This window comes from Electrona antarctica, assembly GCF_951216825.1.
Source record: "Electrona antarctica genome assembly, chromosome: 11".
Lineage (NCBI taxonomy): Eukaryota > Metazoa > Chordata > Actinopteri > Myctophiformes > Myctophidae > Electrona > Electrona antarctica.
In genome coordinates this window covers 20379113-20392881 of record NC_136792.1, presented here as the reverse complement: position 1 = coordinate 20392881, position 13769 = coordinate 20379113, and the positions used below count along the sequence as shown (strand labels likewise).

General features: G+C 40.9%; 1 protein-coding gene across 1 annotated transcript in view; it reads right to left on the bottom strand.

Annotated features, from left to right (window-relative positions):
- Positions 1 to 5473: 5473 nt before the first annotated feature.
- frem2b (FRAS1 related extracellular matrix 2b) overlaps positions 5474 to 13769 on the bottom strand; it is a 68716-nt gene continuing 60420 nt past the window's right edge. The window contains exons 17-24 of the mRNA XM_079515134.1: positions 12416 to 12608; positions 11400 to 11504; positions 10069 to 10196; positions 9360 to 9494; positions 9095 to 9221; positions 7856 to 8043; positions 6724 to 6870; positions 5474 to 6211 (exon numbers count right to left, since the gene is read on the bottom strand). Of these exons, the coding sequence (XP_079371260.1) occupies positions 5705 to 6211; positions 6724 to 6870; positions 7856 to 8043; positions 9095 to 9221; positions 9360 to 9494; positions 10069 to 10196; positions 11400 to 11504; positions 12416 to 12608 (1530 nt within the window). The 3' untranslated portion in view covers positions 5474 to 5704. The remainder of the gene's footprint in view (positions 6212 to 6723; positions 6871 to 7855; positions 8044 to 9094; positions 9222 to 9359; positions 9495 to 10068; positions 10197 to 11399; positions 11505 to 12415; positions 12609 to 13769) is intronic.

The window sequence follows — 13769 nt, the reverse complement described above, 5'->3', positions numbered from 1 at the left end:
GGACAGTACACCTACAGATTTTGTCCAAACATCATACCAATTGGCCCTTGGTACACAGTCTCTCTAGAGCCATTCAACGAAACGGGTTTTTCAGATTTCTCAGACTCCATCCTGATTGGCTAAGATTGGCTTCCAAAGTTTGCAGGAGTGCTCAGTTTCAAACAAAATGCTGCAAATCATGAACACATCATGTGATTTCCGTGAAATTGTGCACGCACATTCCCACTAGGCCAAGGAAGAAATGCCACATGAACATTTTCAACTCAGCCTCATGGTGGCGCTATAACTGGCCGAAAAGTGTTTTTACCTCTAACTCCACGGATATGTGGATAACTTTGTATGCCAACTCCCTAGAGGCCAAGGAAAAAACCTTTGCCTGGAATTTTTCACATCTGCTCTTTATAGCGCCACCAGGAGGCCGACATATGTAAAACACATTTCCTAATATTACTCCTTCAGATTTTATCCAAATTTCACGCAAATCGGTACACATGCTCTTCATAGTCATGTGATCAAGACGGGTTTGTTTGATTTGATTTTCGTCTTTTTTTCAAATCCTCAAAAATGATGAAAAAACGGCATGCTATAGTATGCCGTCTCTCTCTTTCTTTCTCTGCGTCACTCTCTCTGCGTCACTCTCTCTGCGTCACTGTCTCTGCGTCACTCTCTCTGCGTCACTGTCTCTGCGTCACTCTCCCTGCGTCACTCTCTCTGCGTCACTGTCTCTGCGCCACTCTCTCTGCGTCACTGTCTCTGCGTCACTGTCTCTGCGTCACTCTCTCTGCGTCACTCTCTCTGTCTCTGACTTTGAACTTTCAAAGTCGACTTTGAAATTTAAAAGTCGGCTATTTCAAAGTCGACTTTGAAATAGTGCCCCTAAGGGGACATGTGGGTAGATTTTTTTTTGCTCAGTTTCAAACAAAATGCTGCAAATCATGAACACATCGTGTGATTTCCGTGAAATTGTGCACGCACATTCCCGCTAGGCCGAGGAAGAAATGCCACATGAACATTTTCAACTCAGCCTCATGGTGGCGCTATAACTGGCCGAAAAGTGTTTTTACCTCTAACTGCACGGATATGTGGATAACTTTGTATGCCAACTCCCTAGAGGCCAAGGAAAAACCTTTGCCTGGAATTTTTCACATCTGCTCTTTATAGCGCCACCAGGAGGCCGACATATGTAAAACACATTTCCTAATATTACTCCTTCAGATTTTATCCAAATTTCACACAAATCGGTACACATGCTCTTCATAGTCATGTGATCAATACGGGTTTGTTTGATTTCTCATAATCCACCCTCATTGGCTATGATTGGCTTCTAAACTTTTCAGGAGTAGCCCGCTTTGTACCCGTTTTGTACAAATCGCCACAACTACTCAACGCAGTGTTGAGTTTGTGCGATTGTGGTGAAACTGTGCGCATGCATTTATATAGGCTTTGGAAGAAATGCCACTTGACAGTTTTCAAATCAGCCTCATGGTGGCGCTACAACAGGCCAAGCCGCGTCACACACACGTTTATATTGCTAAACATTTTGCCAAACATCACACACACACTACTTTTTCTAGTTATGTCATGTGTTGGCACCGTTTGTTTTACATCACCATTACATCACCTAATCAACATGAGTTAGACTTTAATATATTAGCGCCCCCCACTTCTCACGGGTGTGATTTTTTAAGTCTACATCCCTGCTGATCCTAGAAGCACCTTTTCTAGCTAATCAACATCTAGGCAAAGCTTAGACCGCTAAAAAAAACCTTTCATTTTTAGACCATTATTAGACGTCTAAAAATGGTCTAAAAATTTAAGTTTTTTTTTAGCGGTCTAAGCTTTGCCTAGACGACTCTTGCTCAGTGGGATGTTTATGCTGCATGTGTGTTGGTGTTGGCTCTCATGTGTCTTTCTAGACTTGTTTCCATAAATGGTTGTACATCTGAGAAGTTGGAAATCTTGTTACGGTCCTTTGTTGTCTTTGATTTCATATTCATGATTTGGCTATTATCTGTAAATAGCATTGTCATCTATTTGCAGATGACACTAATCAAATGACGTTGCCCAAAGATTTCAATACTTTAACAGAATGTGTTGCAGTTTCATCTCTACATACCACTAAAGTCATCATGCTCCTTGTCAATCTTCAGGAAACAAATCTCATCAACGCTAGTTCATCTGATTATGTACCGATATGTAATTCTTACTCCTTTCCTTTGCTTTTCTCTCTGTTCTTTTTTTCCCAGTTTCATATGCAGGTTTTGTGTTTTTGTCCAGAGTTTGAATGGACAGGTATCAGTCAAAAGGGAGACATCGAAGAGGAAGGACGGATGGGGAAGGATCAACATATGGAATGTCAGAACAGGTCAGCTAAATCTAAGGGTTTGAGGATTGAGGTCAGATGTAGAGTTGCTGGCCGGCTCCATGCAGATCTATAGGTGATGATCCAGTCTTCTCCATGTACGGCTATCCAGGGTTTGATGAGGTCAGTGTCGTGACTCGTGATCTTCATATATGGAGATGGCCATATATGGTGTAGAGCCATAGAGTAAGACAGAGTTACGACAATGGGGCCAGTCCAATGGCGGCTCTTCTACATAGACGAGTACATGAAGCATGTGACCGGGCTGTTTTCTGCCCCCTCAATGTCGTAACTCTGTCTTACTCTATGGTTCTGCTTTGTGGGTAGAACAGATCTACAAGCTAACAACGCGTCACCAAGCAACGCGTTGTTAGCTTGTAGATCTGTTCTATTTGCGTAGGCACTCATGGGAGATACCAAGTCCACTCGCCATAAACTTGATATAGATAGGGGAGTAAAAAATCACTATGAAAAACAAAATAATCAAAACATTTTTTAAATACAAAATTCAACAAATTAAAGTTGTACACCCCATACCCGTTTTGCACCATACCAACTTTTGACAATAACGCTTTACTCACTCGTCTGTGAAGGGAGTGACAATGACTATGACGACGATGATACTAACATGATATTGACCATGATACTGCTACTGACCAAGTGACCATGACACTGATCATAATACTGACAAACCTGTGGTGACAAACCTTCCCTGTCTTCTATGGTGCTTCCTGTGGGGAACATAGGTACGCTCCTATAAACAACGGTAATGAATAGTTGAGCACCACAGTCCTTATTCAGCATAGGAAAGCGAAAGCCCAACAGTCCAGTTATTGAAAACCCTCATTGTATTAAACTTAAAATGTCTTGAAAAAGAAAGTCTTTATTTGCAAACCAACTTGTGTCTCTGCTCTGTTACAAATACTTACATCACATATGCATTATTGGACCATTTCCAAAACATCCAAAATGGTATATTTTAAGTCATAGATATATACATACGTACACATGTGTATCAACACAGGATTTTCATGCATTCAATTTAACTCAAATAAAATCATTAAGATGGAATAAAATAGTCACAAAACATTGTTGCAGTGTAAAAAAAAGAAAAAAATAACTGTGTTAAAAACAAATATACATGGGATGAATAATGAATATGAAGCTATATTTGCATAGAAAATATTTTCCTGAAAATAAACTGGAAAATGGATAAATAAACCTGATATTTGTAAAATAAAGAGTGTGTAGTCAGTCATCATTAGATCCAGTATATGAGGTAATCCAGAGTAATGCTCAATGTCAAGCGATCCACTGTGGATCTGTCACAGCTAGTTTGTACAGCATGATGTGTCCTTTTGTAGGTGAATTGTTTCAGTGCAAATGTGGTACATATTTATAGTAAAATTAACTGACAAACTCTTTAAGTTAACCAAAATGTAAAAATCGTGGTGGTGATGGTGGAAGCGATATTAAACGATTACAATTGGAAACACTAAATAAAGATACATAGCAAATAAATAAATAAATCCAAAACCAAGCATTTTGTTTAGGCAATGTGGGTCAAAAAAAAAGAAAGAAAAAAAAGAATTCCCTTTAACTGAATTCTGATGAAACCATTACATTATCTGCAAAAAAGGAAGAAAAAAATGTAGTAGTTAAAAAATACAGTAGTTATGAGATTGAACAAAGATTTCAATCCCATTCATGTATTGTGCCACCACAGTAGTCAGATGTATTAACTAAGCACACCAGTTGTACTGTATGATGGTAAAGTGGATCTATAACTGTTAGAATAGTACAGTACATACACTGTACACTGACTGCAGACCAGCTGTCTTGAAAATCACATCAATACTAGTATAGTCTCTTTAAATATCTCTTCTCTCATTGGGTTCAGTGAGTTAATTTAAAGATTCTCAAAAAAATGTTTAAACCACCAGGCATTATGGGGACTATTTAACAATAACAATTGGCCACTGTGGTTAAATACTGTTCCTGCAGGAATATACTGTAAAACACCTAGTACTGCAATTACAGTAGATTAGACACTTGTCACAATTCCAATCAAATCAGTGTTTAGACATTGTATACAATTTCACACAATCGCAGTGTACAAACAAAAGCATGCAAATAATGTAACCATTAATACATTAAAACAATGTCAAAAATATAATTTTCCCAAAATGTCTTAGGAAAGTTATAATCTTAAAATGTTAACATCCAGTGATCTCTTAGGCACATATTGAGTCTCAGGATAATTATTTCTCTATACTGGTGTACAGAGAGGTGGGGGGTTCTCTATAGAGCGTTGCAGTCCCGCCCCCTGTCATGACGACGCCAGGCCCAGGAAATGAATCCCAATGCATTTTTCCCATAGACATTTCAAAAAGTATTTATTTAAAGACGGTTACGCCGCGGACAAAGCCAACTCCAGTCGTGACAAATCATGACAATAAACACAATATTTTGGACCAAACAAACAATTACAAAGAAGAAAAACAACAAAAAAAGTGTTGTAACCTGCCGTTTTGTTCTACTTTCAAAACATTGTGTTTATTGTCATGATTTGTCACGACAAGAGTTGGCTTTGTCCGCGGCGTAACCGTCTTTAAATAAATACTTTCTGAAAAGTCTATGAGGAAAATGAACGGAGAATCATTTCCTGGGCCCTGGTAGTGGGCGGGACTGCGACGCTCTATACTGGTGTACAGAGAGGTGGGGGTTTCTCTATACTCGTGTACAGAGATGTAGGGGGTTCTCTATTCTGGTGTACAGAGAGGTAGGGGGTTCTCTATACTGGTGTACAGAGAGGTAGGGGGTTCTCTATACTGGTGTACAGAGAGGTAGGGGGTTCTCTATAATCGTGTACAGAGAGGTTGGGGGTTCCCAGTGTATTCGAACAAAAGACGGTGTCATTATAATTTATAACACAACTACATTACCAAACAAAGACTGTTGTTTTTCTGTAGTATGCAACAATATCCTTTGTAACAGCTTTTCCTGATTGATTCCATGAATGCCAACTAACAGAACTTAAGAGGCATTTTCTTTAGCACCTTTGGACGAATATTATTATTATTTTCTTTTATTTTGAAGGGGGGGGGGGGGGGGGGTGAATCAAGTGGCAGCAAAAGCAAAACTGATGACTGAATTTAACCTTTGCAGTCCCTATTCCTCCCATTTGGAGGAAGTGCTGTTGTATTTCAAGTAAATGTTGAACAAAACCAACTGTCTTGTGCTTTATTTTAATGCCACACTCCCTCTTCCATGTTGCTGAATATGAGGCACTTGCAAAACAAAACAAAAACAGTAACTAGCATGTTGACCATCGCTCACACATCAGACCTCCGAACTGTCACTGCTGCCGAGGCCTAGTGTCATCATGGGTTCTGTACTGCTGGATACTTTTGGCACCTTCTTCCTCTCCTGCTTGGACCGCACCAGCAACACAACCACGATGACGATGAGGATTGTGAGGAGCAGCCCGACAACCACTCCTATAATCAGCACTAGTCTGTCGTCACCATCCTCGCTCTGGTTGAGCTCACGGGGGACGATCCCCTTGGTGAATGTCTCTTTCCCTGGGCTCGTCCTCCGCTGGCTACTGCGGTCCAGCGCTATGTGCAGGATGTTGGTGCCACGGTTATTGTTTGCGCCGATGTCCTCTATGATGTCCGGAACGTCATTGGCCGTTCTTCTGACACGAGAACGGGCACTTGGATCCAGTCTGTTGTGATGGCTCAACGTGTGGTACTCTAAACTTCTCTTGCCGATGCCACGGTTGGCATTTTCCCTGGATCGGACCGTGTAGATGGTGTGGATGTACCATTCCCTTCCTGCAGATACCTAGAAAGAGGAAACAGCGGTGTTAAATATTATTGGTTGCACACCGCTGACACCGGTGACGTTCAATGTAGGCCTTTGCTGCGTGTCACTCATTCCCTATCTCTCTCTCCCCATTTCCTGTCAGCCTAATAATAATAATAATAATAATAATAATAATAATAATAATAATAATAATAATAATAATAATAATAATAATAATAATAATAATAATAATAATAATAATAATAATATAGAATATATATATATATTAGGCTTTGCATGAGCATTACACAACTGATGTAACTGATCAAGGTATCAACAGGTTGTGAGCTTGTTGATCGGTTATTTTTGTGAATTCTTCAAATAAATAAATACAAATCTGGTATCTTTTCCTCAGCTATACATTATAATGTGTGTGTGTGTCTGTGTGTGTGTGTGCATGTGTGCGTGCGTGCGTGCGTGCGTGCGTGCGTGCGTGCGTGCGTGCGTGCGTATGTGTGTTTGCACACACATGGCAAGCTAAGTTTACTGACCTGAAAGAGGGCAGAGGAGTCCATGCTAAATCCATCTGAGCCAGGCTGTCTTACAAGAATCAAAGCCCCAGGGTCATCCACTGCCAGGAGCGCACTGAAAGCTACACTTCCAAATGCCCTGGCCTGGGTCTCAGGCTGAGCTTTGTCCTGGAATGACAGGTTAAGGCAGTGATTCTCAACCATTCTCATTTCAAGGACCGCCATGTAACTAGTCGCAACACCTTGCAATAAAACAGTTTTAAGGCCAGTCCATACCAATGCAACTCCTTGCAACTGTCATTGGAGACAATGGTTGCAAGTAGTTGCATTGGTGTGGACTGGCATTTTAAGACCTTTTCAGATGGGGAGCGACTGATACGCCTAGTAATTCATTTTCAATAAGAGGCGTGCGTTTATTTTGGACACGCAGAGAAGTTGAGGGAAGAGTGCGCAAGCGTATTTTCACAGTGCTCGTTTCGTGCACACACCCGTGGGCGACTAGACCTGGATTGTGGTGAGCATTTTTTTACGATACGTGTCCCGCGCCCCTCATGAGCAGACCTGCAGCAGACCTGTCGTTGATCCAGGCGACAACGCCTGCCCGTCACCCGCTCCCCGTCTGAAAGGACCTTTATACAAACCAAACCCAAATTTGTACACTTCATTTGTACACTCATTTAGTGTACCCCTACCCACGTTGAGAACCACTGAACAGTGGGTTAAAGTATGGAAGCATACTGAGTTTTACTTATCAACACAATATCAAGTATTCATATGCACATATAGATACAGATATGTTGCTGTCCGGAGGAAACCACCTAACTCCATTTTTTATTTTTCTGCATAAAGTAATAATGTGTGTGTAACTTATGTTAAAGTAATAACATAAGTGCTATTGAACACCCTTTACGTCTGTGTGTTCATGTGTTGGTATAAAATATTGAACCAATGGAAAGTATTAAAAAGCACTTCGGAACAGCTAACTCCACCACCTCTCCCCTCTCATGCAAGTAATTGACAATACTGTATATAAATCACAACACAAACTTGTATTAGGCAGTATTGCTTTGTTTTCAAAATATAGCGTTTTCTTAATTTTTCATTTTGGAGTTAGGTGGTTTCTTCCCGACAGCAGAGAAATAGTTGTACTTACTATGACTTTAAATCTATAGAGTAGGGATGGAGCATCAGCCAAGCAGCCAAACTCAAAGTTGCTCGGGTTGTATTTAGGGACATATCCATCAGCTCCAGTACACAAGAAAACTTTCTCAATGTTACAAATAAATGAGTCCCCAAGGTTTTGGACAGGATCCACCATCACTCTCCCATAGATGATATCCCCTGGATGGAGAACATACCGGTATGTGGGTTACTCATCACAGTTATGAATCAGTATTACAATAGTCCTAATGTTCCCAATAGTGGTTCCATAACTTCCATTCCACATGGTCTGGGCCTGGGGTCCAGTGGGTCCCCAGAAAAGTAGTTAATCTATCATCAACATTTGTTTATCCACTTAAGCATTGGCTATTCGGAGAAAAAAAGGGGGAAAAAGTGTTACATTAAACATGTGGAATATTCTGGAAAATTGTATCAATACAAATCTCTGGTATTGATTGATTGATTGATTTATTTGTTAACAGTGAGTGGACGACACCATAAAGCATTACACTTGTTTACAATAGGGCCCACCATTTTCAATTCATCAAAACATTTAGAGACGTACGAATATACACAACTATATAGTCAAAAGGAAATCATCATAGGAGGTAAAAAGGGAAAAGAAACATATACAGTGAGGGGGAACAGGGGTGGGTGGGGGATTCAGATTTTACGGGGGGCAGTTTCGAATTGCAGCCGTCCGTAGGTGCCCTTTGAGAGCAGTTTTGAAGGAGTCAAGGGATTTGCATGTCTTAATGACTGTTGGTAGGGCGTTCCACATTTTGGTGGCATAGGAGCGAAATTAATTTAGTCCCTTGTTTGTGCCGAATCTGGATTGCACATGGTTTGTTGAACTCCCTCTGGTGTTGTGGGTGTGGACTTCATTGACATTAAGGAAGTATTTAGACAGGTACATGGGTATCTTGGTGGTGTAGCGAATCTTGTGGACCAGACCCATTGCAAGGTGCTGTACTCTGTCGTCGACCCTAAGCCATTCCAGCCTGTCAAAGTGGGCAGGGGTGAGATGGGTTCGGGGAGTGAGGCCAAGTAGTAGCCTGACCAGTTTGTTTTGGGAAGTCTGGAGCCTTGTTTTAAGGGTCTTAGAGGTGCTGTGGTACCAGGAGGTGCAAGCGTAGTCGAAGAAACCTTGTACGAGGGTATCTCTGGTACAAAGATACAATGAGACCAAATGCATGTTTGGTCTCATCAAGTATGTGATTTTCTGCCTTACCTGGTGAGAAGGCAGTGTCACTCTCTTGACCAAAGCCCATTGAGCCATCCGATAGCCAGAGTGTCCTCTTAGAAAGCAGGATCATCTGTGTGTTCAGACTGAACTCAGCAGCCACTGGGTCGCTTACCTGGAAAATATGAGTGCGTCAAGCAGACATTATGCATCCAGCCTGCCAGACAAATAGAGATGCAACACACACACACACACACACAGAGAGAGAGGTATACTGAAGGTATACTGTGTCCTAAATAAAAGGTAATATAACCTGTTGGAAGCGGATGTCCAGCTCGAAGGTGACAGGCTCTCGAGGACTGCAGACAGGGGGAATGGTATACTCCAGGTTGGGAGGTGACGTGCATGGGACGAGCTTCACTGTGTAGGGCCCAGAATAGTCACGGACCTGTAACGTTACAGTGAAGAATGTCATGCAATGTGCAGCAGGAGCAGATCTACAACTCACAACGTGTTGTGAACTTGATGATCTGCTATTTTCAGTGAAGAGATTTGGGTCTCTATTTTCACCCTTACCCCTTATCCCTAAACTTCTTTGTCCATTTTTTACTGTTTTGAAAAACATTTTAAAATTGTTCAACTAGCCAATCTACATCGACACGTTGTGGGCTTGTAGAAAATCTTTTTCAAAATAGTAAAAAAGGCAAAGAAGTTTAGAGATAAGGGGTAAGGCAGTGGTGAAAATAGGGCCCAGGTGTAGAAGTAAAAATCACACCCGTGTGAACTGAGTTTATGTGACGTACATTTATGACGTCACATACTAACCATAGCAACCATGCTCACCCGTACAGGCACAAACACACACGGGTACTAACAAAGCCAGTTGTTGGAGTGGTTTGCACCACTAAAAAAAAGGAGGGGCCTAAGTATAGTCAGTGGGACCCCACCCAGTATAGTGGGACCTCACCCAGTCAATGAAGTATACAGTTTAAGTGCTTAAAAGGAAAGGCTGTGTTTCTTACCGCAAAATCCGAGACAAAAGTCCACTGCTGGATGGGCTGGTTGTAGGTGGGTTCATTCCTCACAAGACTCAGGTTAAAGGTCAAACCAGGGTGTTCCGGACACATGACCATGGAGGACAGGGACGAGGCTAATGGGGGAATTAAGCATTCATTTGATTTTATGACAAAGTCACAAGTTGTGGCAAGTTGCTAAATTGAAAAAGGTTTTGAAAAAGTTTATCAAAACCAATTATGCCAATTAAAGTGATTACAATTTAACTTAAAGGGTAAGACTACTTTTTTAGAGGTTTGGGTTGTGTCATGATGTAACTCCAAATGTGGAAGAAATAAAAAATAATTGCTTCAGTGATTAGAAATTGATAATTCAAAATATGCTCCTCATTGACTTACATTGTACGCTGAAACAAAACCACATGAGTTTTGGTGATGCTCTATATTGTCTGAATCAACTTTGTTTGTGTTTGTTTACGTACTAAAAGAGTGACTTTGAGAGCTGTTTCAGCATACAATGTAAGTCAATGAGGACCATTATTTTTGAATTATCAATTTCTAATCACTGGAGCAATTATTTTTGATTGCTTGTCCACATTTGGAGTTACATCATGGCAAGGTAACTACACAACCCAAACCTCTACCAAAGTGGTCTTACCCTTTAACGTAATTAGTGAATTTTCTGAAAAAGATGCTAAGCAATCTGATACAATAGTGCACTATAGAGCGTCGCAGTCCCGCCTCCTACCCTGGACCAGGAAATGAAACCCAATGCATTATTCTCATAGACATTTCTTAAAGTATTTATTTAAAGACGGTTACGCCGCGGACAAAGCCAACTCGAGTCGTGACAACTCATGACAACACAAACAATATTTTGGACCAAACAAATAATTACAAAGAAGAAAAACAACAAAAAAAGTGTTGTAACCTGCCGTTGTTTTCTTCTTTCTAATTATTTGTTTGGTCCAAAATATTGTTTGTGTTGTCATGAGTTGTCACGACTCGAGTTGGCTTTGTCCGCGGCGTAACCGTCTTTAAATAAATACTTTAAGAAATGTCTATGAGAATAATGCATTGGGTTTCATTTCCTGGTCCAGGGTAGGAGGCGGGACTGCGACGCTCTATAGGGATGTCATGATAATGCCAAAACCAGATATTCAGATATGCAAAAAGGCATTAGTATTGTGGAGCCGATTGTTTTGTGGCTATGAAATAATCTTTCATGTTATCCATAATAAACATGTTTGTAATTACTGTATACTGAAGCTTGTAACTACTGTATGTCAAATACTTTCTTTTAAAGAAGCATGCAGATGGCCCCGTATACTACATCATACCTGGGTGTGAAATCACAAACAGGCCTCTGAATCTAGCCTCTGTGCGGAAGTTGACCACTAGACGTCCCTGGCTATTGATACGCATACTGGTTGGGTAGAGGGCACCTGCAAGAACAGTAAGGCAGACATTATATTACTGGTTGGGTAGAGGGCACCTGCAAGAACAGTAAGGCAGACATTATATTACTGGTTGGGTAGAGGGCACCTGCAAGAACAGTAAGGCAGACATTATATTACTGGTTGGGTAGAGGGCACCTGCAAGAACATAAATGGTAAATGGTGCATTTATATAGCGCCTTTATCCAAGGCGCTTTACATAGATTGTGCATTACATTCACCCATTCACACACACATTCATACACCGATTGCAACGGAAGCCATGCAAGGTACCAACCAGCACATCGGGAGCAATTTGGGGTTCAGTGTCTTGCCCAAGGACACTTCGACATGTAGACAGGAGGAGCCGGGATTCGAACCGCCGACCCATGGATCATTGGACGACCTGCTCTACCTCTTGAGCCACAGTCGCCCCATGTAAGGCAGACATTATATTACTGGTTGGGTAGAGGGCAGACATTAGATTACTGGTTGGGTAGAGGGCAGACATTAGATTACTGGTTGGGTAGAGGGCAGACATTAGATTACTGGTTGGGTAGAGGGCAGACATTAGATTACTGGTTGGGTAGAGGGCAGACATTAGATTACTGGTTGGGTAGAGGGCAGACATTAGATTACTGGTTGGGTAGAGGGCAGACATTAGATTACTGGTTGGGTAGAGGGCAGACATTATATTACTGGTTGGGTAGAGGGCAGACATTAGATTACTGGTTGGGTAGAGGGCAGACATTAGATTAGATTCTATGTAGTAGTTTGGCTTCTAGTGCTGAAGTCACACATCACAAAAAAAACAACCTAAAAGATTTACATTATAGTCCATTGCATTTATCAGTATTATTTATTTTCAACGAATATGTGATTATTTTGACAATGGAAACGATCTGAAGATGCGATCTTGCCTTGCAGTTCTGCCTCTGGTGGGCTACCGATGCCATCCCTCCACAAGATGGCAGTGTCGTACACAAATGTGAGCCTCAGCTCTGACTGCAGGTCGAAGTGCTGCCATCCTCCCACTCCCACAGGAGAGTGGAATACATAGGACACATGTAGAGGCACCCGCAGAGTCACATAAGACTGGATCAGATTCAAAACCTGGAATAAAAACAGGTAGGCTACATCAGTGGTTATAAAACTTTTTCATGTCAAGGAAAAGCACCCCCAAACTGATATTTATTGGCAGCAGATCACCATCTGAAAATATTTTGTTCCAGGGACCCAAATACAAGAACCTGTGTTGAATTTCTTGAAAGATCTTTTGAAAATAGCCAATGTGTATAGGGTTAAAGTGGTTAAACTGATTTTGATGCTATAACCGTATTAAAAAGATTTAATAGACTACTTATATAGTTGCCTGTATGGACAAAATACACATACGTTTTATCTAAAAAAGAAAACAGATTTTATAGTCACTCAGACACTCTGCTTCAACTGCAACTGCATTGAGTCACTTATATGGCTTGTATAAACAGGACTCAGTGTGGTGGATAGCTCTTCGTCTATGCTACAGATGTATTGTATAGTTTAGGACAGGGGTGTCCAAAAGGTAGATCGCGATCTACCAGTAGATCACAAAGGTTGTGTAGGTAGATCACATGACATGCCCCTAAAGAGTATTTCATTTAAATATATTGAAGGAAAAAAAACGATAAAAAAATAATAATAATTCTCCCCCTCTATTTCCCATTCCAAGTGCATTTGTCTTATACTGTACACAATGTAACACGAACTCTACTATTCCGAAGCCCCCTCAGGTACATATTTAAACTATTTTCAGCAATGGTATAATAATTGATTTGGTGGGTAGATCTTGCCGAGCTGGTCATTTTGAAAGTAGCTCTCAAGTCAAAACGTGTGGGCACCCCTGGTTTAGGAGGAGCAGATAATGGACATGGAGTTTCATGAAATGCTTTACTTGGTGGTGTTATCTATAAAGTGTAACTTTAACAGCTTAATACCACTTAATGCTGTACAGCTGTATGAAGTGTTGCACTCACTCTATTTGCATAGCTCTGCTGTCGGTAAGAAACCACTTAACTCCAAAATGTTCATAATTCAGGAAATGAAAAATATATTTTTTTCAGGAAATGAAGAAAACCTTATATTTTGAAAACAAAGCAATACTGCCTCATCAAAGTTGGTATTGTGACTTTATGTATTGTCAATTACTTCCATGAGAGGTGGAGATGTTAGCTGTTTTAGCAGTTGGAGGATCCAATGTCCCAAGCGCTTTTTACTACATTGGTTCAATATTTT